This window comes from Teleopsis dalmanni, chromosome 1 (assembly GCF_002237135.1).
Source record: "Teleopsis dalmanni isolate 2A chromosome 1, ASM223713v2, whole genome shotgun sequence".
Lineage (NCBI taxonomy): Eukaryota > Metazoa > Arthropoda > Insecta > Diptera > Diopsidae > Teleopsis > Teleopsis dalmanni.
Window position 1 is genome coordinate 1,955,187 of NC_051846.1, and position 24,927 is coordinate 1,980,113.

At 25.1% G+C, this 24,927-nt stretch overlaps 1 protein-coding gene across 8 annotated transcripts in view; it reads right to left on the bottom strand.

The window, feature by feature from the left end:
• LOC119669581 (collagen alpha-1(I) chain-like) overlaps positions 1-24,247 on the bottom strand; it is a 34,745-nt gene extending 10,498 nt beyond the window's left edge. For all 8 annotated transcript variants that reach the window (XR_005251619.1, XM_038079530.1, XM_038079529.1 and 5 more), the window contains exon 1: positions 24,146-24,247. Coding sequence is in view for 7 of the 8 variants with exons in the window: in XM_038079530.1 (XP_037935458.1) it covers positions 24,146-24,169 (24 nt within the window). In the remaining variant the exon portion in view is untranslated. The remainder of the gene's footprint in view (positions 1-24,145) is intronic.
• Positions 24,248-24,927: the final 680 nt, after the last annotated feature.

Consider the following 24,927-nt stretch of genomic DNA (forward strand, 5'->3'; position numbering starts at 1 on the left):
AAGCAATATATATTCAATTGGAAGAACTTTCGAAATTGAGCACAGTTCTTATCAAATGAATCTATACCTGAACTATCCGTTCTTCTTGTTAGCGATTAAAGAGCACACTTTCTTATGAAAATTCATTATTTTGTGAAACAAATTCTTATGTATATATACATATGTATATATTACGTTGACATGAAAGTTGCCATATATTTCCTGTTACTATTTCCTGTTACTACTGTCTAACTGGCGCTTGGTTGGTTGTCTAAATGACAGTAGAGCATCTATTTCTCTCCAAATAGCGCATAGATGCTTCTTTTGTACCACTTGATTATAAAAATCTCACTTTTAAGACCAACCTGTGCAGTTGATAAAGGATATTATTTTTTAAGCGCCCTTGTTTGGCATATCCACCAGGTCCCTAAGATTGAGCCGCATCGCAGTTAAAAGTGGCACTCATAAAAAATATATAAATATTTGCTTTGATACAATTTTTATGTACGTATAATTTGCTAAATTATATTTTTAACTTTTTTTCATTTTTGCAATAAGCCAATAACTTTCTTAGGTTATGCTAATTCATTAACTTGTTTCGTTCTGTATCTTTCAGATACTTCATGTGTTATGCAGTCAGTTATCGCATATTTAATAATTTAATTAAAAATAATTTATTAGCAATATTTTATATATATTTTACTTCCTTTTAGCATAAAAGTGTTCTCATAATTGAAACTGGTCACAAAATTCATGATTTTCTTATAAATTTGAAAAATAACCAACATTTATTTAAAAAAAAAAACAAGTTTACCCAGTTTTGTGACGTTAAGAAATCGTACGTTTATCATACGTGTATAGTATCTAAAATATATGTATAGAAAAAAATCTAAAATTGAAAAGTTTTGCTTAATAAACTAAACAAAATAATCATCTATTATTAACTTATAAAAAAATTTTATAAGTTTCAAAATTGTTTAGCAAGACAAGTCAAATTTGAGAAGAATTAGAAGTTCTTCTTAAAATCGAAAATGATTGGAAGAATAAATAAATTATCAAAAGAAGAATCTGAGATTTTGAAAAATATACGAAAAAAATCAACCTTGAAATTATGTTAAATAAATAAAATAATTAAATCGTTTATATAATATAAATTTAAAATTTGTTTTTCTTAATTGTAGATTTTTTCTCTAATTTCATTTTATTTATATTCACAGCAATTTTTATAATAAAAAACAAATTTATTTAAAACTCCAAAATATAAAAGGAAAAAACTATAAAATTAATTGCCAGTTTATCGCACCATGGGTTATAAGTTTTAGTTTTAGGAAAGAAAAAATCATTTTGTCTAATACCACCTACCATTTTCTTTGGGTTCCGTTTACTGCAGAGAAGGGCGTGTAACACGAATTTTACACTAATAAATTTTTTATTTATAATAAACTTTTAACATTTTCAAGCATTTTCACGCTGTTAATTTGAATATTTAAGGTGAAGGTTTTTATTTTTAGGTTGCACTCCCTTTGGGGAGTGCTCAATTTGCTATTCGCAATCATAAATTTAACTAATTTCTTAATTAGTAACACTGATACTTTAATTGGTTTGACTAAAAATTTAATGACTTCATTTTTACTTCCGCATCGTTTAACTTCATAACGAAAACCAAAAGTTACTCACAACTGATTTTGTTAACAAGTTAATTTCCATATTAAATTAACATTTGTTGATCATCAAATATCAATAATTTTGGAATGCGTGCAATTATATAAAAAAATATTATTAAATTTTAGTTACTTTGGCATAATATTTGTATTGCTTTTGTACTTTACAGATACTGACGAAGAACAATCTTACTAACACTATAAATTCAGTGATTTACATTTCTTCTATTTATTTTTTTCGGATTTTATGAAATTTGCAAATTTCATATTTTTTTATTTTTTTTTTAAAAAATTATTAACAAAGTTCAACTTGAACCCGAAAAACTTGCTAATTTTTTTAATAAACAAATAAATAAATTAATACGGGTTTCGTTATAAATATTATGTTAAAACGTTTATTAGTGTTGGCTGTGGTACACTGAAAAATATTTTGTAAGGTTTCTACACAATAATTTTATAGACGCTAAATCAAGCCCATATAATAGGATAAAGTTGCTAACATTAGCTGCATTAATAATAACTTTCAATAAATATATATTAGGAATAAATATTTCATAAGAGAAGTTGCTTTTATGTCAAGAAATTTTGGATAAAGCCTCAGTATAAACATAAGAGGTCCTACAATTAGACCAGAATAGGCATAGCTCTAGGTTACAAGCGTTTTTTGGCCAGCATTTTTAGTAGTGTTATGGTAAATTTTGGGAAAACAAATAAAAAACAAAAATATATTTTTTCAACATTTTTAGTTTTGTGTTTTCAAAAATCTTGCAAAACTAAAATAAGAAAAAAACATATGAAAATAAGTTTACATTTTTTTTGATGATATGGAACAATTCAATATAATATATAATAAAACAATACAATATACTAATATTTTCAATGCTCAACAAACCATTCCATCTCAACAAAACTCAGTCAAACCATCGAGGTAGTTGACTATGATGATCTGATTAATCGACCTAGTCCGATTCTAAGAAAAAATTATGAGGAAAAATTAAATGTTTTCTAAAGGAAAGAACGAAAAAGAATAAATTATACAAAATAGAAACAAGAACTTTGTCAATCAATAACGAAAAGCTTATTTACAAAAGAGGATTAAGTCTCGATGGAGTGAGCATTAATTAAAGTTAAAGTTAAAAAGTTTAAAAAATTGTATACGAACAAATATCCTGTAATTCTAATGCAAATTCAATTATTAAGATTAATTAAATAAAATAACTACACTCACAAAATATTTGGATAGTAAATAACTATGGATGTGATAGATAAATTGTGTTGACAATGACGCAGCACACACAAATAAGAAAAATTGTTAAACGATGACAAAAAGTAAATAATAGTATGTATAAGTAAATCCTGATACAAACGGAAATCCTATTTGCATTGTGTAATCAATCCATGATGACAATAGAGAAATTACTAGAGCAAAGATTGCTCAACTTTGAGAATAACTTCTAAGTGTTGAAATGACCAACATCTTAACACCTAATAAGAATTACGTGTCCAATAATTATTCATTCTCTATGACGAAATATATATTATACGTTTTATAACTTTTCTGAAAAACAAACATTCCATAAATTATTACCAAATTTTTTTTAAAAAATATATACATATTTAAGCATAAATCATATGAGTATTCAATCAGAAATCCTAATGTTTATAGAGAATATTCTATTTTTGCACTGAAGCAAACGTCGGTCATTTGTTTTTATTTATTTTTAACATAATCATTAAGAGAATGAGTTGTTAATTTTTGGAATCATAAAAAAATTATTTAACCATATAAATATACAATAATTACGCGCCAGTACCCCTCAGGCAGCTGCTGTCTTACTTAGTTTGGTTATGTGGAACATGTCAAACTGACAAGGCGAAAACAGAAACAAAATTTATTAAACAAACAGCTTTAGGAAACTTAACAATAACGAAGGGAATGCAGAATATATCACATTGTAAACGTAACTAAGATAAAACTTCATACACTAGAAAATGGATACCATAGTTGTTTTGATAACAAAAGAAAAAAAAAAAAAAGAAAATATCTTTTATTTAGGCAACTGCTCATACTTGTATTCAGAAAACAAATGCCACTCATCAAATATTCGGCACACATTTCTTTACACACATCAAGCACGTCAACATAGTTAGGGCAACTTTTTGCTATATAATCTTGGTTAAAATTTTAATGAAATATGAACGAAAATGATATATTTGTTTATTAGAAACACTTTTCTTTACGAAAAATATGTTTACGGTTAAGTGTGAAAAATATGTGAGGTAACAGTTTACATATTTAAACATTAAAGTATAATGGTTTCATTCAATTTATTGATCTTAATAAATTTTCTTTTTACCTAATGTCCATATAAATGTTCTGTATTTATTTATGAAATTTAAAATTCCACCAAAATAAATTTATTTAATTTTAAAACAATTATAAATCCACTAATTACACGCAGTAAGCATTAAGCTGTACTTCATCAGAGTGAAGCGTACTTCAGTGGCTGTAAACGTGCTTAGAAATGTAAACTTTATGTAATTAACATTATTACTCCTCATCAAAACTGTTAACATCTTCACAGCAGCTTCATTTTGCAGTATTTATTTAAGCACTTAAAATGCATTTAAATTCCAACTAATTGAAGTGGTTATGAAATGTTAAAATTGCGTATGCACTAGAATTTAAAGTTTAAACATAAAAATAATTCATGCAATTAATGTGTGAAAATTGACTAACTTCATGCTTGGCAAATTATTGGAGACTTATATTACCAGTTTTTGTAATAAAATTTGCAATATTTAAATATTTAAACTGAGAAATAGACAAGTTAATAGAATTAAGTAATAACTGAAAAGTGACAAAAATGTTGAGATACAAAAATTATGATTAATTCAATTGCATATAATCATAAAAATTTTTACCGCATAGTTTGAAAATGAAAACATTTAAGGAATACACCTTCTTCGTATTTTTATTTTATTGAAGAACACACCAACATCTTATATTGCCTTGAATTTTAATTAGTATTTAAGCATTCTCGAAATACAATAGTTTAACACAATTATTAGCTGTCAAAATTATGCTTAAACTATGGCAGAAAAATGAAATCGATCAATCTTTAAAATTGAAATAATTCACAGCAAAAATCAAATTATAAAAATTTACTAAAAAAAAAATCGCAAAGTAAATTAAGGTGCGTTCTGCATTGTTATTCATTATATTATACAACTGCAAGCAGCAAACATCAATTTTTTGTTTTTTTTTTTTGTTTTCTTATACAAAGTTTAAGACATTTTTAAACTACTTTGTTAGTTGAGCTTATTATTCATCAAAAACGTCATCATCATCGCGTTTATGAATACAAACAAAAAATGCACGTCTCAAGTCATGAGCATTTCATTACCATAGGCAACATCTGAGGTCGATCGCTCACAGCTATTTTCTTCTTCTTCATCAGTTTTTTTCTATAGATTTTCAATGACTTCGCTCGAAAAAAAATTTTGTAATCTTTAAACTTTGCGAAGGTGCTACCAAAACTCTTAGCATTTTAATGATAATCCGATAAAAAAAATATTTATCTTTTAATCCGCCAAGTTACACTTTTTCCGTACACTTTTGTAACATTTTTGAAGTATCTATGAAATTTTAAAAATAAGTCTTTGAAGCGTTTTTGAAATGCGATGCAATTGTTAACGATGCTCCTCATTATTATTGAATTTGTATTATTAAGTGGATTTTTATGTGTGTTTATTTTTACTGCTGAATTTTTTTATAACCCGTAGATAACTATGATAATACTATGAGTAATAAAAAGTTATTGCATTTTAAAGATAAATTACAGAAAAAAAGAACAATGCCATTTTTTTGTACAAGTAATAAAAATGGAGTAAAATACATTAAATGTGTGTAAAAAATTATTTAATAAAAACTATATTTAAAATAAATAAAAAATATCTGTTATTATGGAATTATATTAATAATGCAATAACTTCATATTAAATTACTAAGTGCAATTAAAATAGTATAGTAACTAAATTATGTCATAGTAAAACACACACTACTATACAAACGTATTGTGAGGAAAATATGTATATATATTGAAAATTCTGATAACATGTGACTTGATTGGAAAAATAATATATTTTATTAAGTCAATGGTGCCTGCTTTTCCAATTTCAAAAAGTAGGCATTCCCTACAAAGATACCATAAATCTTTACCTCAAAAAAGCCAGATAGTGAAATATAAAAAGTATTTATTCCATTTTTCTGGGCTCTCAAGTCAACTCGTTTATAAATTTACATATAAATTTATAGATAAATATTATATATTTATTACATAAATATTTCTGGTCTGCTATTTTTTATTTTATATGATTTTTATGAATTAAAAGAAAAGTTTTGAAGAAAGATGTTCGAAGAAAAAATTACATTGTTATTTTAACGATCAAAAAAGCTGGTTGTCATAAAAAAAAAATTTAAAAAATGTTTTTTAAATGTATAAAATACTATTCCATGGATTTTGTTCAAAAGTAGTTATCACTTCAAACTATATTCATACTTTTAAACGATACTTTAAGCTTTTGGACATTTAATAGCTACTTAAACGCAAAACGTTTTTGTTTCATTATGTAAAATGTTGATCATATATTATTAAATTATTATTTGTAGGAAATATATCATATATAAATATATGAAATATATCATATATAAATTTATACGTAAGTAGAAATAAAACTATACAAAAATTTAATATGTAAATTATATTTAAAGTTATCAAAATTTTGTCTAGCAATACAACAAAAGAGCTAACATTGGATCTTGCTTATATTAAGTGTTCTGTAACTTAACATTTTAGTATTATTTTAGTTTAGACGAGTCATTAGATTATTTTAATTGCTATTCTGAAAGCTGCATTATTAATTGCATATATAAAATTGATATAACACTTAATTGCATATATTTTTCATGTTAAACTTTTTAAAATTTTCAATAAAGAATGTGGTTTACTATTTTATACCAAAAGAAACAAGCAATATTGTTGCTGATATCGTTCCATTGAACAGGTAATTTTAAAAAAAAAATCTTCTTAATAATTTCTGTCACTTTTTTGGTATACGCACGTAAAAATCTTATAAGTACTTAGTTGCAGTTGCAGTCACTGCAATTGCGTGTGCTTATAAATTTTATATATTTATATATATCTATAAACGTATATATATTTATGAAAATATATTAATATATCTTCTTTAATATCGCTTTTAGAATGAAGCGCACAAAAATTTAACTGAAATTTAAATGCAAGGCTAACTGCTCTTGACCATGTGTGACATGCCTGTGAAAAAATGATATGATGCTGATGACGGCTTAAGAAAAATTTATGTGTTATTTTAAAAGCACAAAATGCTTGCATAATTTTCGATAAAAATACATATTACTTCAGTAAAATATTAAAAACATATAAATTTGAATTTTTAACCGATACTCTTGTCTATAAGCCACTTTGTAGGCCTACAGAAAACAAAACGATGCAAAAAAAAAGAAGAAAAGTTTGTAACTTTAAAGCTGCGTGCGTAAAGTTTAAAACCCAAAACAGGTTTAAATTTGTGTTAATATCTTTTTCACTACCCATGTATACAATATTAATATCTTATATATTTATTAAAAATTCATTTTCTTTTGTTATTTTTGGCGCAAAAAAAACAGCTTGTTTAAAATGTAACTGCCTTTTGTTTCAAATTTATTTGCAGCAGACATGCTAGCACCAGTGCCAACAATGAAGCATATATATAAAAAAAATTTTTGGGAATTGCATTATGAAGGTCAGTAAATTGCATCTTTTATTATCAAATCCATATAAAAGCACATTGGCTATGGTTAAGTGTAAATTATGTGACAAGCAACATGCGCCTGCTAAGCGCACAGTGCAGCTCACAGTGGCTGGTTAAAATAACAGAAGTATTTACTGCTGCAATGTTAATGGAAAGTATTTAAAATTTTTTTTGTTTTTTGTTGTCAAAAAATTTCTTTGTCATCGTTGGATTTGGTAAGAAAATACCTACTTACATACACGAGTATATCCTGTCAGTACATAAACCTACATAAAAACCCTGAATACTATTTATATAAATTGACAAAGTATTTAAACATTTTTGACAATTCGTTGTTTTGACTTTAGTAAATTTATTTATATTAAAAAACTTATTTGTAAATAATATATGTATAATAAATAAATATGTAAATGAAGTTTACCTGAAGTTTATATATGCTGCGCAATTTATATACGAGCATATATATATTATTTTGTGTTTATAATTAATATGAATTTTTTTGTCATTACTCACCTAAAAAGAAAAAAAAATAAAATAAAATATTAATAATATGTTTATTTAAAGGTCTTAGTCAAGAATTGTTAAATTTGAAAAATTATTTTGTTTTTTTTTCTTCGAATTTTACCATATATTAAGCTTAACTTATTAATTTGACAAGTGACAACTCAAAAAAATTGGTATTTTTTAATATAAAAATTCTCAGCCGACATGTTAATTAGAGAAATTCTTCGTTATTAATAATGCCAAAAAAATGTTTACAAAATTCTTCATAAGCTTTATTTGTTTTTACAAAAAATTTCAACTGTTTTTTTACAATATATTTCATTTAATTGTTATTTTTCATTTCTGTTGAAATTTTTTTTTTGTTTTTTATCTTTTTGCAATTGCAAAGTTCAAGTAAGTACAAGTATCGAGTTATAAGCTGCATTCTTGCGCATACACGTATTATGTATACGAACTCCAGAAATGTGGCTGTTGCTGTGGCTGTTGGAAATGTTGTATGACAGCAAAGGTTTTGAAGACTTTGGAGCACATAAACTACTCTAAACAGCAGAGGGACAAGTTAAACTCTGTACTTCAGTACAGCTTTAACCTTGATGCTGTTATCTTTAACATACAAGCACACAAGAAATGTGTGGTAATTATATGACTTCAAGCTATCACTTGTTGTAAACAACCTAAAGTCCTTTTGTGAGGGATAAAAATGCCAGAGTCGAAATAAAATTATTCTTGAGTTTTTTAATATAAGTACTAAGTCGCTTGACATTGTAAAACTCGCTAGAATTTAAACAGAATTAAAGTTAATTTTATTTTAAATATTTTCTCGTAAATGAAATAGTCCTTATTTTGTCTAGAAGTTACAAAGAAGATTAATGAAGCTAGATTACTTTCAGTTTTTTTTTGTTAATTTAAAGAAGTCTTCTTGTCTTTAGGAAATTAACAGAAAGTTGAATTATTGTATTCTTGTATTTTAAACTACTCTTTTCTGTAAAGGTCCTCTTGTTAATTTTGAATTTGCTGAAATTTATATAAATTAAAATCATTACTTATCTGCAAATATCTATTATCAAAAAGAAGGAAATATAATATACGAAAATTTAATTAATCTTTTTTCTTTAAAATTTAATTATCTGATGTCAATGGCATGCACCCAGTTTATTAAGCAAAATTGTAATCATTCTTTCTTTACAAGTTCATAGAAGTATCTCCTTTAAACAAATGATAGTAAAAATTTTAACAAAATTTAGTAAATACTCTTCGTTTTAATTTTAGTAATCATAATTAAAGTTTTTTCCTAACGACAAAAGTTCTCACTCACCAACAAAATTGAAATTGTATCTCTTTATAAACTTTCAAATAAGTTATACTGTTTATACAGTGAGCTGAAGAGAACTAAATTTAATAAATCTATGATAAATATAAAATATTTGAAAGAAACACTGGTGACTTTTGCTGAAATTATGCATTTTTGTGTAAAAGTCATTTATTATTATTTATTATCTGTATACCATTTAGTTCGATATTATTAATTGTGTTAATATATCATTTTTAGGTTAAATGAAGATATAACCACTATTCAAAGAACATTTTATTTTAACCACAATTAAAAGGTTTTCTCTAATATGTAACATAAATCCATAATTTAACAATTTTTAATTTTTTAATCACGATCGTGTTAATATGTTATTAGTTAAAGATATATTTTAATTTTAAACAAACCAAAATCATTTTAGAAAAATGAGCTAACAAATTTTTCCATAAAAATTTAACAAGTGATTAAGTTTTTCTTCAAAAATTAAAGTTTTAACGTCTTCAACAAGTGAAAAATGTAGGGAAGAAAGGAACAATCAATCACTTTCTGTACATTAGTTCATGACGACTGGGTTCGCTCCAGCAAATTTTTAGGCAACAGATGTTTTCGCTTGGAAGCGTTGATACTTGTATTGACAAGTGTACTTTTAATCTTACCTATCCGAATTGAATCTCACATTAATGGCAATACTGCAAAATTAAACTTAAAGTTGTTATAATTTAGTATAGAAAACCTCCCCCTAGAGATTCTTGGGGCATTACAATTCGCAATAGATGCTTCGCAGTGAAAATAATATTATTTGCATTATAAAATAATATTATTTTCATTATAAAATAATATTATTTTCATTAACTCATATCCTCTCCTTCTGACCTAGAACTTGACATCATAATGAAAACTATAGTTAGTGTAATTCACTACTTCCTGGCAAATTTGAAAGCTTCACAATATGCAAAAATTATCTATAAGTGGAAGTGTTAATATTTATATTAACACACACCCTTTCAACCTAAGCCACCGTACTTCCATTGTAATATTGTCTTAATTTAATCTAACTTAAACTAATTAATTCTTTTAATACCAAATTCGCTTGGTATATACAGAAATATATTCATTTTCAAAAACTCTTAAGCACTCTTCAAAATATTAACTGGAAATTAGTTGTGTTTTTATTAATGATGTGTACACATTGAGTCTGTATATTCCTTGTAGCTGGCAAAGCAATTGCCACTTACAGATACTAACTTTAATTAACTTTTGACTCAACTGGCTTTCAGTCTTGCCACTTCAATTCCACTCTACTAACTATGAACATAAAATCCATTAAATATAATCGCTACACAGAATCATCAGATGAATTTATAGAAATTCTATAAAAATATGTAAAAATATAATAATAAAAGCTGAAGGTGCTAAAAATCATTGCACGCATAATTTACTACGTGAGTTTGTAATTTTATTCTAATCAAGCAATAACCGAGAAAGAATCTTAAATTTTTGACTTTTTCGGTGTGAGAACTTTGAGGGCATAAAAATTATGATGAAGCAAAATTATACTAATTTCATGTCTTCCACATGTTTGGTAGCAAATGGTCAGTTATTAAACAAATTACGCAATTTTCAAATTAAATTAATATTAATCAAAAAAATACAAATACAACAAAATAAAAATAAAATGGTTAGAAAAAATTAACATAAATTAGTTTCTATTAAACCAACACAAATCAAAACTGAAGATAAACTATAGCTATATATATATCTAGGTATATATTAGCAGAAATAATTAAAGCAATATAAAAACCGCACAACAGCTTAAGATCCGCATGGATATAATATGCAAAACTATACGAAAAAATGTTCAAAATATAAAAATAAGATATGATATATATAAAATTTAAAATTTATGTTAAGTCGAAAATAGACTTGTTGCAATGGTTTTTGTATTTTTGTATCTTTCTCTACAGCGCTCTACAGCATACCAAAGGCAGCCCACGTAATTTTACCAAAACTAACAAGTCAAGCACTTAAAATAGCGACAATTTTGTCAAATTTGTACTTAAATCGCAGTTAAATAAAAACGAGCAACTGATGCCATGCGTCAGTCACATAATAAGCAAATTTATGTGAAAAATAAACTAACGTACCTCAACAAGATTTAAGCTAAAAACTGCAATAAGGCTAAAAATTGTTGGCTTTATTAAAGCATTGAGTCAGTGAGTTAATCAAAAAATGTCAGATGGCATTTTACGCAAAAATACCAGAGACGAGAATTATAGAAACTTCATCATGATGATGATGTTGTTATTATCATAATGAAGTTGAAATTTTGCTGTCTGTATTGGCAGATTTTTTGGCTTTGTTTGCTTTTGTTTCCGGGGGAAACAATAAATTAACGTAGGCAGGCTCAGACCGTAAACTTACGTAATCCCAAACAAAAAAAAACAAAAAATCAAAACTAAGGTGAAAATTTTGTATCTGCACAAAAAGCTTTACACGAAATTCTTCAAACTTTTCAAGCAAATGTCACGGCCTTTAAGCCGCAGTGCTAATTTAAGTTATTGTTCTTAGAGTGAGAAAATTCCACTTAAGGCGTATAATTTATGTGACAACCTTTATCAAATTCGTAACTCTCAAAAGATTTACCATCTTTGGCATACGAAGATGCAAAGAAGAAATAAAATTGTTGAAAGCCTTTCAATAGAATTTATATATAGGGGAAACTTAACGGGAACGGTTAGTGATGAATGCTTCCAGAACAATGATTGCTTTTAATTTAAAATAAATTTTGATTTTTTTTTGAAATAAACTTTTTACAAACGATAAGAATAATAAAGAAATAAAAAATATTTATCTACAAATTCTACAGCTAATTACAAAGCCAACTCACTGTCAGACGTTTTTTTTAAAAAATAATAAATTATTTAAAAATTTGTATATAGCATAAAATGAGCTGTTATTTAATGACCCGTACAACACGTTCGACAAGGTTAAAGAAATTCTTAAATATTTAAACAAAACTTAAATATTCAATTTTTTTCCTTATTAATGAAAAAAGAAAAAAATCGCGAAAGCTAAAACTTTTGTTCAAAACTTCTTTTTAATCAAAAAATTTAAATCTAATTAATGCTTAATTTAATTTACGAAAAGTTTGTTCAAGCACAAATGCTTGAATGACATCATTGTCAGACTCAACTATTTTTAAATTCACTTTTTTTTTAATTTTTAAACAGGATTAGAACTTGATACTTTCGCTTTTATATTTTAAATTAGTGTCTCGAAAAGTGAAATCAATTTAAATTCGATTCTTAAGTGGCCTTTAAAGGTTATCCAACAAAACGGGTTGAAATCAAATTTTATTAAAAAAAAAAAACAATACAATCAAGTATTAGATTAGACTTTAAAGGCCTAAACTGACATGTTTGTCAAAATAAAATATCTGGAAAATACAATGTCATTTGCATTTTTGTTGGATTTAAACAGTTTTAATGTTTAAAGCAAAAAAAAAACTATTCTAAGAATTTTTTAAATTTATTGTTTTACATTTTAAATTCAACTAAATTACAAATTGAAACTAAAATGTCTTAAAAATCTATTTTAACTAAAAAGAGCAGCTCTATAACTAATTTATTGTAGTATTATATTAAGTATATGTTACTGCCATATTTTTTTTAAAACGAGCTTAAGTTAAAAAAGACATTTAAAATAAAATTTAAAAAAAACCAGAATTCAATGGAACTTTTTTATATCTGTATATGTAGTGAATGGATAATGTAGTGGCCATTGACGTACTGGGTTGATATTTGAGAATTAATTAATTTATATTTATATTAGATGTTATATTTATATTAGATGTACTATATTAGATTTTATATATGTGTAAAACCGCAAGAAAAACAAAAAAAAACATTTCTACACATATTAGTTGAACCACAATATAAGCCCTTTCAAAAACAATTAAAGACTTTAATCCTAAAATGTCACTAGAATATGGTAAAGATATTATAAAAACCGGTTTTAATCTATGGAAATGCTCTGGTGTGTTAAAGCATTATTAGAACAGTTACTTGGAAAGTTTTATGTCTAATAAATAGATGAAGTCTTTAAAAATTTGATACCATCATAAGATATAACAAAATTTGTTGATATCTCGAATATTAGTTGAGAAAAGTCACAAGGAAATAACTTTTTTAAAACAATTGATAAAAGCGTTATGGTGTTTAAAGCTTTTCAACAAAGAAAAATTGCAAGGAAAAAAGAAAAAAATTACATAATAGTATTACGTGGACTCCAAATTTTAATTTTCATTGTAAGATTTCTACTGTATTTAATAAAACATTTCATTTTACTCAAACAAGTATAACAGTTCAACAGTATAAGAGTTGATTCTTATGAAGAACGAATTTAAAATGTGTAGGCACTTGGAGAAGAATTGTTGAAGGCAAAGTAAATAAGCTGGGGTATTCGTGGAACACAATACGCAGGGAAGCAAACAATAAAATGAGATTTAGGGAAATTGTTGAGGCCCTATGCTCCACTGGGAGAAGAGAACTGCAGTAAGTAAATAAGGTAGTTTAAAAGAATTACTATGAAATTTACAACAAACCGATTGTATCGAGTGCATCACTGGATTTAAGCTTTAATGATGTTGCATACTTCAAAGAAATATTTAAAAAAATTTTTCTTCATTATAAATAACAATTAAACAATCAATAAATGTATGAATATATAATAAATAATTATAAAATTTAAATAATTTAAACAATATACATATATGTATAAATAAAAGTCTTTGATTATTTGATTTTGCTTATCATTTATCTTTTGTTATGCATTTATACCAATAATTTTTGTTTTAAATATTAAATATATTAATGAAATTAAAATATTAAAAAAATTCACATAATAGTCTTTAATAAATTGTTTGAATATGTTAATATTTTAGAGACAATCTTCTTTATACAAATTTAAAAACGGTGGCGCCTAAACGTTTTATTAAACATTTGATTTTTTTATATAGAAATAAAAAGATATTAAGATAGATATATGTAAGGTCAAAACTGTAAATTGTTCTTATATGCATCAAGAAAGGTCAACTTAAAATGTGTTGATTGAATTAGATTAACATACACAATGTCAAATAATCTTTTGAAGCGTGTTAATCGATTCGAGATAAAACCAAATAGTTGATACCAAATATACATAAACAAGTAGTTAACAAGTATTAAAGTCTCATATCTCTCTAATAAATCTAAAAGAAACGTAAACAAGATTCCAAGGAATAACAAAGATTCTTAATGAACTGTCTTGAATGAATTTTAAAAAATGAATATAATTTGGAAAAGTAAACATTTTTCTGAGCTGAGTTCACCACAATATTTTGAAGACAATCTAAATACTTTCTTCTACGAAAAAGAGTGTTAATTGAAGTGAATTAGTCTAACTAATGATATATCTAACGCGATCTAACTCGATTTTCCTGTGCTAAATTCACCACAATATTTTGAAAACAATCTAAATATTTTCTTATAGAAAAACGAAGTGTTAGTTGAAGTAATTGAAGTCAGTAGGTCTTACTAATAATATATCTAATCCGATTAATGCAAAGGAAAACTTTATAGTTATAGAAAAAATGTATCTGTAATTTTCTTTACTATGTAGCAGAAGATTTCAAAGAAAATTTCCTACAAGAAGATATACCACTGTTTTTGACCAAGAGATTTTTCAAAACACGCAGTTCCATAGTTTATATTAAAAGCTTTGTAGATGTATTCGGAGAACCTCTGCAAGAAATATTTGTGCTGGTAGTATTTATATTCAGTTTCTCTCGTTAAGCTGTTGTTGTTTTAATAAAGTTTATTTCGAAAATTGTAATCTATAGCTTCATAGTTTATCGTTGTCAAAATACTACAAATATGCTTCACTCATGAAGATTACTTCATGCACTTTTATTAAATGTTATTAAATCTTCTATAAAATTTTAAGCAATGCACAACATCTTTAATTCACTAAGTAACATATTCTTTATAAAATATTTACTTTGCTTTAAGTTAAATAACTTCAATTTGTCACAGTTTAATGCTTTTCACTATCGTACAGTATTATTAAAACAATATTCATGACAGAGAGGAGGAATTTTAAATTAACTTTAATGGCTACTATGCGCACATTTAATTTTCTAAGCTTATTTGACAACATAGGAATCTTTTAAATATCAAGCATATAATTGTTGAAATGTCAACAAAATATCCTTAAGGTTTATATTTGCATTGCAAACAGACCAAAAAAGGAGCAAAAATGCTCGTTGGCATTTTAAAATATTTTCTACGAAAACTGTTAAGTTACACTTAGCTTTTAAGCTTAAAAAGGTTAGGGTCAATTTAAATCTTTGAGTTGTAGGTAGCAGTTGTGGGTTGAAGTCATCAAACTAACAACCATTAAACATGCGTACTTATTGTCCGAGATGAAACTAAATCACTGTAAATGCTAGTTAAGTCAACCAACAGATATTTGCAGTTACATACATCTTTTTTTAAATTTCTATCCACTGAGCAACTAAGTACTGGAAATGAAATTTCAACACAATAAGTAAATCAGTGTTTATCTTAACTAGAAATCTGTGTTATAAAACACGTTACAAAACTGAGTCACAGAGATACTTGTGTCTAAAGTCTTACTACACCTTTGGGAAATTTTATAAAAGAATTTCTTAAAGAATTATACATATTTTGTACAATGCTTTAAGAAAAATGTATGTTTATTCTTTTTTATACAAACATATATAGGTGTGTGTATGTACATATAATGTACAACTGTTGTTTTGTAATTTTTACATGACTGTAAGATATTTACACTAAGCGGTAGAAATTCAAAAGAAATGTTTTATATGCTGAGCTGCCTTAAGGGCAGAGGAGTACGCAATTATAAATTATTTTTAAGAATTTTTCTTACATTTTTTGAATTTTTACGTTAAGTAGGTGTTACCCAGACATTTTAAAAGTAATTACCAAAAAAATCATATTAATTCTTATTAATTAAAATATTTCAGAAATGTCAGTAAACATTTGGAATATGCAAAAATAAATAAAAAATTAGCAATTCTCTGCTGCTCTGTGTAATGGGTCAAAAACCTTTGACGCTTGCGTGAATGCAAAGTACCGACTTTGTAATCTTGTATCTGTACGTGCTGAGCTTGAAAAGGTGAACTCAGAAATCTGCAATTTCTAACCGTTCAAGTCTTTAAAAACAATTTTTTTTTCTGATCGCATGTCAAAATCCACACACCATTATTATTATTATTTATTTATTTTTATTAAACACATGTATAAATATTTCGTGTAATTTAGAGATTATTATCTGAACTTAATTAGTAGACTATTAAGGCACCTTTAAGTATTTTTTAAACCATATTTAACTACCGTAAAATCCGTTAATTATTAACACATTTATACGTGCATACTTTGATGGCGCTGTCAAAATTGAGAGTTCAATTGGCTTTGCAGAAATCATATCAAGATTAAGTCATTTTAAGAACGGCTTAATTAACGAATATATTATTATTATTAATCTAACATAGTAGGTTGGGTACTTGTAATAACAAATACTTTTGTATAATTAACGACATTTTTAGGCTGATATCTTTGAAATGTTAAACCCAAATATCTAAATAATTATATTAGTTACGTATACCAAACATCTTTTGAACAGTTTGACATTTAGAATTACATTCGAAGAATATTTTTCTCAGCATAAATACTTTTGCAATAGCAGCAAATCTTAATTGGAAAGGCCATAAATTTATGTTTAATTATTTTTGTAATATTTTGATATGTCTGTTCTACAAATTAAATTGTATATATGCATTTTAATTATAGTTTCGATATAGCGATGCCTAGAAGATGATGTCAGTTTTAAACATAAATTCGTTGAGGTTTTCGGCTTAAGTTTCATTTGTGTTCATTAACATTTTAATATTAATATCTTTAATATTAAAACTAAAGTCACAGAACTATGCTAAGCTTGACTTTGCAACACTTCACAACATTTTTCTTTTAAGTCTCAAAATTGTGTCAAAATAATAAATTTAAAAAAATTGTCTATTTCATCTCAAAGAAAGGTCGTTTGAAATACTTAAAGAAATTTAGGTATTTTGATTAGAAGAGAAATAAAAACACAAAAAAAAATTGACAAGTTGAACAAAGTTAAACTTTACAATGGGAACTTTTTGGTAATATTAAATATGACGCAATCATCATTTTTAAGCCGATTTTACAGTTAAAGCTTTTAGCACATCATCAACCAAATATTTATACTATATATATATATATATATACGTATATATTTGTGAAAATGATAATCTTCCAATACCAAAACCCCAAATCCATTAATATCTTAACACAGTTTTTGCTTCTTTTTCTAACAAGATAGCAAGACGATAAAACATTTTGAGCATATTGTATAAATAAACATTTTAAATAAATAAATAAGAATGATTTGTTATAGTGATTTGGGTTTAAATTTTTTATTCAAATTTTAGCATTAAATTTACATAAATTTTCTTTACAAAATGCTTATCAAAAATAGAGTAGATAGAACGAGGAAACAAGCTGAATTTTTAACTGAATTTAATGAAGTTAAAAATTATTTGAGCTTAAACTATAGAATTTTGAAGAACATACGTAAACTCAAGTAAGCAGATTCTGCAGTAATTCCAGATAAAATTACTTCGAATTTTTATTTACTCGTATGTTATTAATATACAGTTGCTGCACAAACCAGATATTTCCACATAAAACAAAGTAATTGAACAAATAGCGTAAGCCAAACTCAATAGTATGAAAAATACGAGATAATCCCAAGGTATTCAGTTGTTAATACGGACTTTAACTTCAGTTTATATAATATATTGAGAACTTGCATTAAAAATTACTGCTTCAAAGAGTCAAACATTACATCGAGTATGTTTGAATCTAAAAATTCGGATCGAACAGTACTTATGTTCAAAGATGTTCGAGATGCTTGGAAATGTTGCAGCTGCTTTAACTTTATATCTGCTTAATGTTTTAATTAATTTTAATTTTATTTTATTGAAATCATTTTTTATTTTGTTTACATTGAATACTCAAACACAATATAGAGTATGGCGGGTCGCTGAACGCAACTTTTATCAGATAACAATATACCCAAAACTTCGAACAGGTCGAATAATATTTAAAACGCTATACAAAATCCGATTAAGTTACTGAATATTTTTAAATATTATTAAGTTAAAATTATTTTATAAAATGTAGTTTAATAAACTGCCATATTTATATAAAACAAATAAAATATATTTCAAAAATGTATGAACAAATTGTATGCTATACTCGTATTCTATCATCAAAAGTGAACTCATTAAAATCACAAAAAGTGTGATAAAAATATTTTTATAATAGCTGAAATTACGACATATTGTATACGTAATAATAAATTTGCTACAAAATTTTAGCAACTCTAGCTTCCGATATTACATAAGCCCAAATTTTTCGTAGACGGATGAATCATAAGATTTGAACTATAAATGAAGTCAATCAATATTGTTAACTCATAAATGGATTAATAAAAAAAAATGCATTTACACCTTCGTGCAAAATACATTTATTCCAGATCAAATTAACACTTATTTTAATGCAATAGATATATAAAAAAAATAATAAAAATAAAAATTGATATTTAAATAAACTAAATTTAACCTTGAAATATTTTTCATAATTTGCAATGTCCAAAGTTAGAAAAAAAAATTAGTTTTTCATAAAGTTTTCAAGATTTATATTTTAGTCACGAGAATAATAATTAAAATATCATCACAACAAGCAATTAAAATTTCTGCAAAATATTTATATAAAAGGTTATATAAAATAAAGTTTTTTTATATAAACGGCATAAAATCTTAATCAATAGTTTTAGTGAATAAAAATTAATTTCTTGTTATGCGTCGAATATAGTGTATATACTTATTTTATAGTTTCAAAAAAAGTTTTTAACATAAACTAATGTTATGTCCTTCAAAAGTTTGTTAAATCTGTCACTTTTCAGTACTTGCAATATTAATATAATTTTAAAACTAAAATATTTATGGAAAGATATTGTTTCTCATGAACTTTAAAGTTTTAACATTTTTGGTAAAATAAATTTGATATATGTCAGCCATAAGATGGCTGCACAATAAGATATATTTAAAATTAAACAGAAAACTATAATTACTCATATCAATTTAACAGACAGCAACTTTTAAAAGTCTACAGAGTTTTTAACACGAACTGTTAAGAGTTAACATAACCTGTACAATTTTATATTTTAATTAATAGGAGGACAAACTTTTGGAAACTAAACTTGTTATTATATGAAAGAAAAAACATATTCTTTATGATTTAAAATTAATTATAATAGATCAATGAGTACCGGTTGTTTAATTGTAATCTAAAAAAAGATTTAATTAAAAAAGTTTTAAAATTTAATAATTAAAGTTGAGATTCTTAAAAATTATTGATTACAAAAAATTTGAACTGTCTTATGCCCTGTTGTAAATTTGCGAATATTCATATATAATGTAATTAATTATAAAGGAAATATAAAAATTTTTGTGAACTTACTTCAAAGTTTAAATTTCCTTTTTCAAAAAATTTTATTGTTAATTAAAATTAAAATCAAAAAGTGTATCTATATCTGCTCATTAAGAATAATGTTTTGTAAATAAGTAAAAATTAAAATGCTGTAAATTAATTTAATAACTTATTATAATCAAAAGATAGGTGACTAATCTTATAAAAATTAAAATTTATATATATATTAGCACACGTATATTAATACATCAACATTTAAGCTTATTAACACAGCATATTAAGCCTTAATTATAAAATTCTTTTTAATATAAAACCGTAATTACTGTTTCTATACATATATATATATATATATAAAACAAATAAATTTTATTAAAATTGCATTAATTTTTAAATAAAATTAAAAAACAAAAAAATGCTTAAAATGTTGAACTTCACAAAAACAGAGAGTGGGAGAAATGAAGAGTGTGTGGCAAAAGAAATGTTATAAAACCACACAAAAAACCGGACATAAATTGGTTTAAAAAAAAAACAGAAAATTAACCTTCACGATTTTTTAAAATTTGAATCAAAACATTAATTATCTAAACGTTTGCAAATTTTTATATAAAGCTATATATACGAACTGGTGCAGTAAAATACAAACGCGCTCATAAAAAGATACAATAAAATGTTTGCTTAATTGGTATTCAAGAACAGTTAGAAATACAAACAAAATATATTGAAATGAAACTTTTTTTTATTTAGAATTTATTATCTTTAAGTAGAAGAAGATATGCAAATGCATTAAAGGCAAACAGGGGCGAAACTGTTAACATACAACGAATGAAACATTTCTGTAATGTGTGACAAAAATGTTAAAATCACTGTAAAAAGAATTTTTATTTTATTTCGCAATCGAAATGATCAGTTTCAATTGCGAAAAAAATAAATACTTTAAATTTTGTGCTAAATAAAATGTTATTAAAATTTTATAACCAATAATATTTGATGTCTGTTTCAAATGTCTGTCTCAGAAACTCCAAAAAAAAGCTATATAAGCATATATCATATTAAGAGTTTTATTAATATTTTTTTGAAGTACCACACTAATTCCATAAAGATAAAAAGTGCATTTGCATTTCTTTCATCTTAATGATTTAGTGTCGTGTTAAGTTTCATAATTGCATGAAATCGAATACTGCAATAAAAGAAATCCAAAGGTCAATCATATATATTTACAAACAATATTTTTATAAAATTCCTTAACTTATCGCGGTTTATCTCTACAAAGATTTAAATACCATCCACAAAACAATTTTCCACCAAATTTTTTTTTTTTTTACTTAAAGCATAATAGAATATAGTAATTAGAGAATTGCAGTTCATATGCAGCTACTGTTTGTAGCCGCTGATTGCGTTTAAAATGCAATTTATGTCATTAACAACGTTTTTTTTTTCATTTAATAATTTTTATTTCTATTTAAATAATTTTAAAAGTCAACAAAATTCAACAACCTAAAAACTCGTTAGAAAAATAACTAAACAAAACAGAGAACCTAAAAACATTTTTAGCCTATGACTCGCATCTCATATATTTCTGTTTGCGTAAAATACATTTATATTTTTTGATTTTAACTGACATAAAAAAATTAATAAAACAAATAAAAACTGTTTAGTAAAAAGGTAAAAAAAGCAGCTAACAAACTGAAAACCCATAAATCTTTGTGCGATATTAATAAGTTTATACGGAGCCAGATGAGCTCTAATATGAGCTCTCTTATGTCTAATATTTCGTAGTAGGCGAAATACTGTTGAAAACGACTTGGCGCATGCGTAGTTTTTATCACCAATGTTGCAAAGCAAGAGCAGATGCAAGAGTCAACCAAATTGGTCACAAATTAACTGATAAAAATCTACAAAATCGTGCTTTTATATGCAAATTTGTAATTCCATGAAGGCGTTTAAATTTTATAAAAACATTAACAATTAAACTGTTTTGAAATTCGTGTATGGAAAGAGTATTAATAATAAAGTTATCGAAAATTATTTTCACTTGGAGGGTCTTTTGATAACCATATATAGAAATTTAAAAACTGTAAATTACTTCACTCGTATATGGAGTAATAATTTATTAATACTTATACCAATGACATAATGGAGTAACTTTAATAAATGTTGTGACATTCGAAAAGAGGCCACTTTTAAAATAGTTGAAGCCACGTTCTTACTGATAGAATTAACTTAATTGATTATTAAGATTCTACCCAACGCATGATTGAGCCACAGTAGCTGACCACAGCAATTCAAGACTGATACTTTAGACCTACATTAACTACTACTAGCTACTGTAGCCTGCGACTGTTGCTTTATGGTGCGTTGGATATGCAAGCGAGAACAAAAATTTCTAAATTAACTTAACTGGTCGTTAGAAATTTATAGTTGAAAAAAAAAATGTCAATTTTAAGTCATGATCCTATAATAAAAATGTCTCTTGGCAAATATTGTACTTCACTGGTGAATTGAACTCATGTTAGTTACAAAATTGAACCATCAATTCTGCATCTAATCAGTATTCAACTTGAAAATGTATATTTCAAAAAAGATAAAATGTATTGAAAATGTATATTTAAAAAAAAGATACGTAAAAAACCATCTAGAAAGCGTGAAAAATCAAAAAGTGCTAGCTAACAACACCAAAAATGCGGAGATAAAATATGCAAAACCAGAAAACAATAACACAATTTATTTTCTTAGTTATAGAATTATAGGATTAAGATTTTTTATAAGATTTATGAAAAAGCATATTTGTGGGATGCATAAAATACATTTTCTATATTCCCAAGTTTATTATACAAATTATTTGAGAGAATTTGATGTAGCTGGTATATAAGTTGGTTAATAAGTAAGTGAATCGTACACATAAGTTAACAGAACAATATATTTATAGAGATAAAACTAGTTAAAGAATGGAGTAAAACTTTTCAATAAGATGAGTATAGTATCTTACTATTGTGTCTTTTAGTACTATCTTTAATAACATAAGTGTAAACCATCTTAGATTTTATTAATTTCATTTCCTAATTTTCTTTAGTTTTCTTCATCATTACACTACTCAACCAACTTCTGCAAATTAGGTTATAAGTAGAATTCTTACTGAAAAAGGGATCAACTGTTGATCTAATAATTATTGAAACTTATTCGAATATAACTGAACATATTTTTTAATGCAATATATATTTTTTAATCAGTTATAATGGATTGTGTTCAAAAGGCGACTTAACCTCAAAAGTGTTATTCGGTCTCCGGAAAATTAAATTAATAGTTCTTAACTATTTTGAAGAGAAAGAAAATTTTAAGAACTTGTCATATAAAACTTAAGATTTAATTATTATTTTACTGACAAAAAGTATTATATATAATTTTAAATAATTTAAAAATTTGCGCCTATATATCTGTTGTTTTGTATTTGAAAGATTTTACTAATATATTCTAAGAAAATATAATTCAAATTAAAAATCGAATATTTATCAAATAAATCAAGATAAATATTTCATTGGTGAGGAAATATGCTATTATGGTTAATTCTAGTAACGGACTGAAAAAGATAAGAACGAGCTATATATCCCGAAAATGCCGCGAAGTTGTGGTTTTTAAAAATATATTGTAATTCTGATTTTAATAATTTAAGATCAATTTTTCATGTGAAATACTTTCAGTATTATACTATATTATGAATAGTATAATACTATATTATGAATAGTATAATATCATTTCATCTAATAAACGTGATTATTCATATAAATTAAACAAAATAAAAACAAAACTATATATACTGCTTTTGTTTTATTTTATGTTTAATATTTCATTAAATTAATATATTTTAATTTAAATATAATTTATCTAAGAATAATCTTGAAGAATTCTTTTTAAAGAATATAATATTTATTCAAAATGAAATATATTATTTTGAGTTCAATTCTACTTATTATTTTCATATTAATTCTTATTAGTGCTCACTTTTAAAGTATCTATTAAGACTGAATATTTACATAAGGTAAATAATCAAATAAGAAATCTATCTTCAAACTTTTGTTGATGTTATTTTAATTAATATAATTTATTTTTTTAAAAAATATATCAATTTTTGTGTTGTCACTTGTTTTCCAATATCTATACTTATATCATTTAATTTTTTTTTAAATTTACTTTTTATATGTATCATATTACTTTACATAATTATTACATATACTCGTATTTAATATTTGTAAACAATAGACACTCACCATGCAAAGAACTGCACGCGCCATTTTAGCAAATTACAAATAATTAAACTAGACACACGGAATCGCAGTATATTTTTATATTTCTAAAAGTTCTATTTTAAAATCTTGAAAAAATAAGAAAAAATAAAAAAAATTATTAATATTAAAAAGAAAAAAAATTACGCAAATCCAATTATTAAATTAAACACTTCTTAACACAGTTTTTTCAAATAATTTATATATATTTCAATTAAAGTTCTTTGTTCCATTAAAATCACAATAAAATAATCCAGTAGTGTTTTTAGATAATTTTTTGGGTATAACTCCTTTAATCCTTTGGTTTTACAACACAAATGTTCTTTGGTAAAATTTTTTTAAATTTAAGTTAATTAAAATTAATGTTAAATTTTAATAAATAAATAAAATAAATATAAATTACAGTTTAAAATATTTTAACTTAAGACCGTACCGTTGGGACCGATCTGTGAGAACTGAAGATGATCCGCACAAAACTTTGCAATATAAACAAGACAAACTGGCAAAATGCGAAATAAGATCGAAATTTTCAAAAGCAGACGAGACACGAATCTTGATTTCAGAGTTCGTGACTTTGATCGACACACCGCAGCAACGTGTGTCGAAGAGCATCTTTGGCGCAGCTTAAACTTTTCGATCTACACATATATGTATGTGTGTGTGTGTGGAGCTAGTGAGGTGCGTGTTAGCCAGAAGATGTTACAACTACATTAAGAAGATGTGAAACAAGTTTATGGCAAATCAGTTAACCGGTGATAAGCAATAAG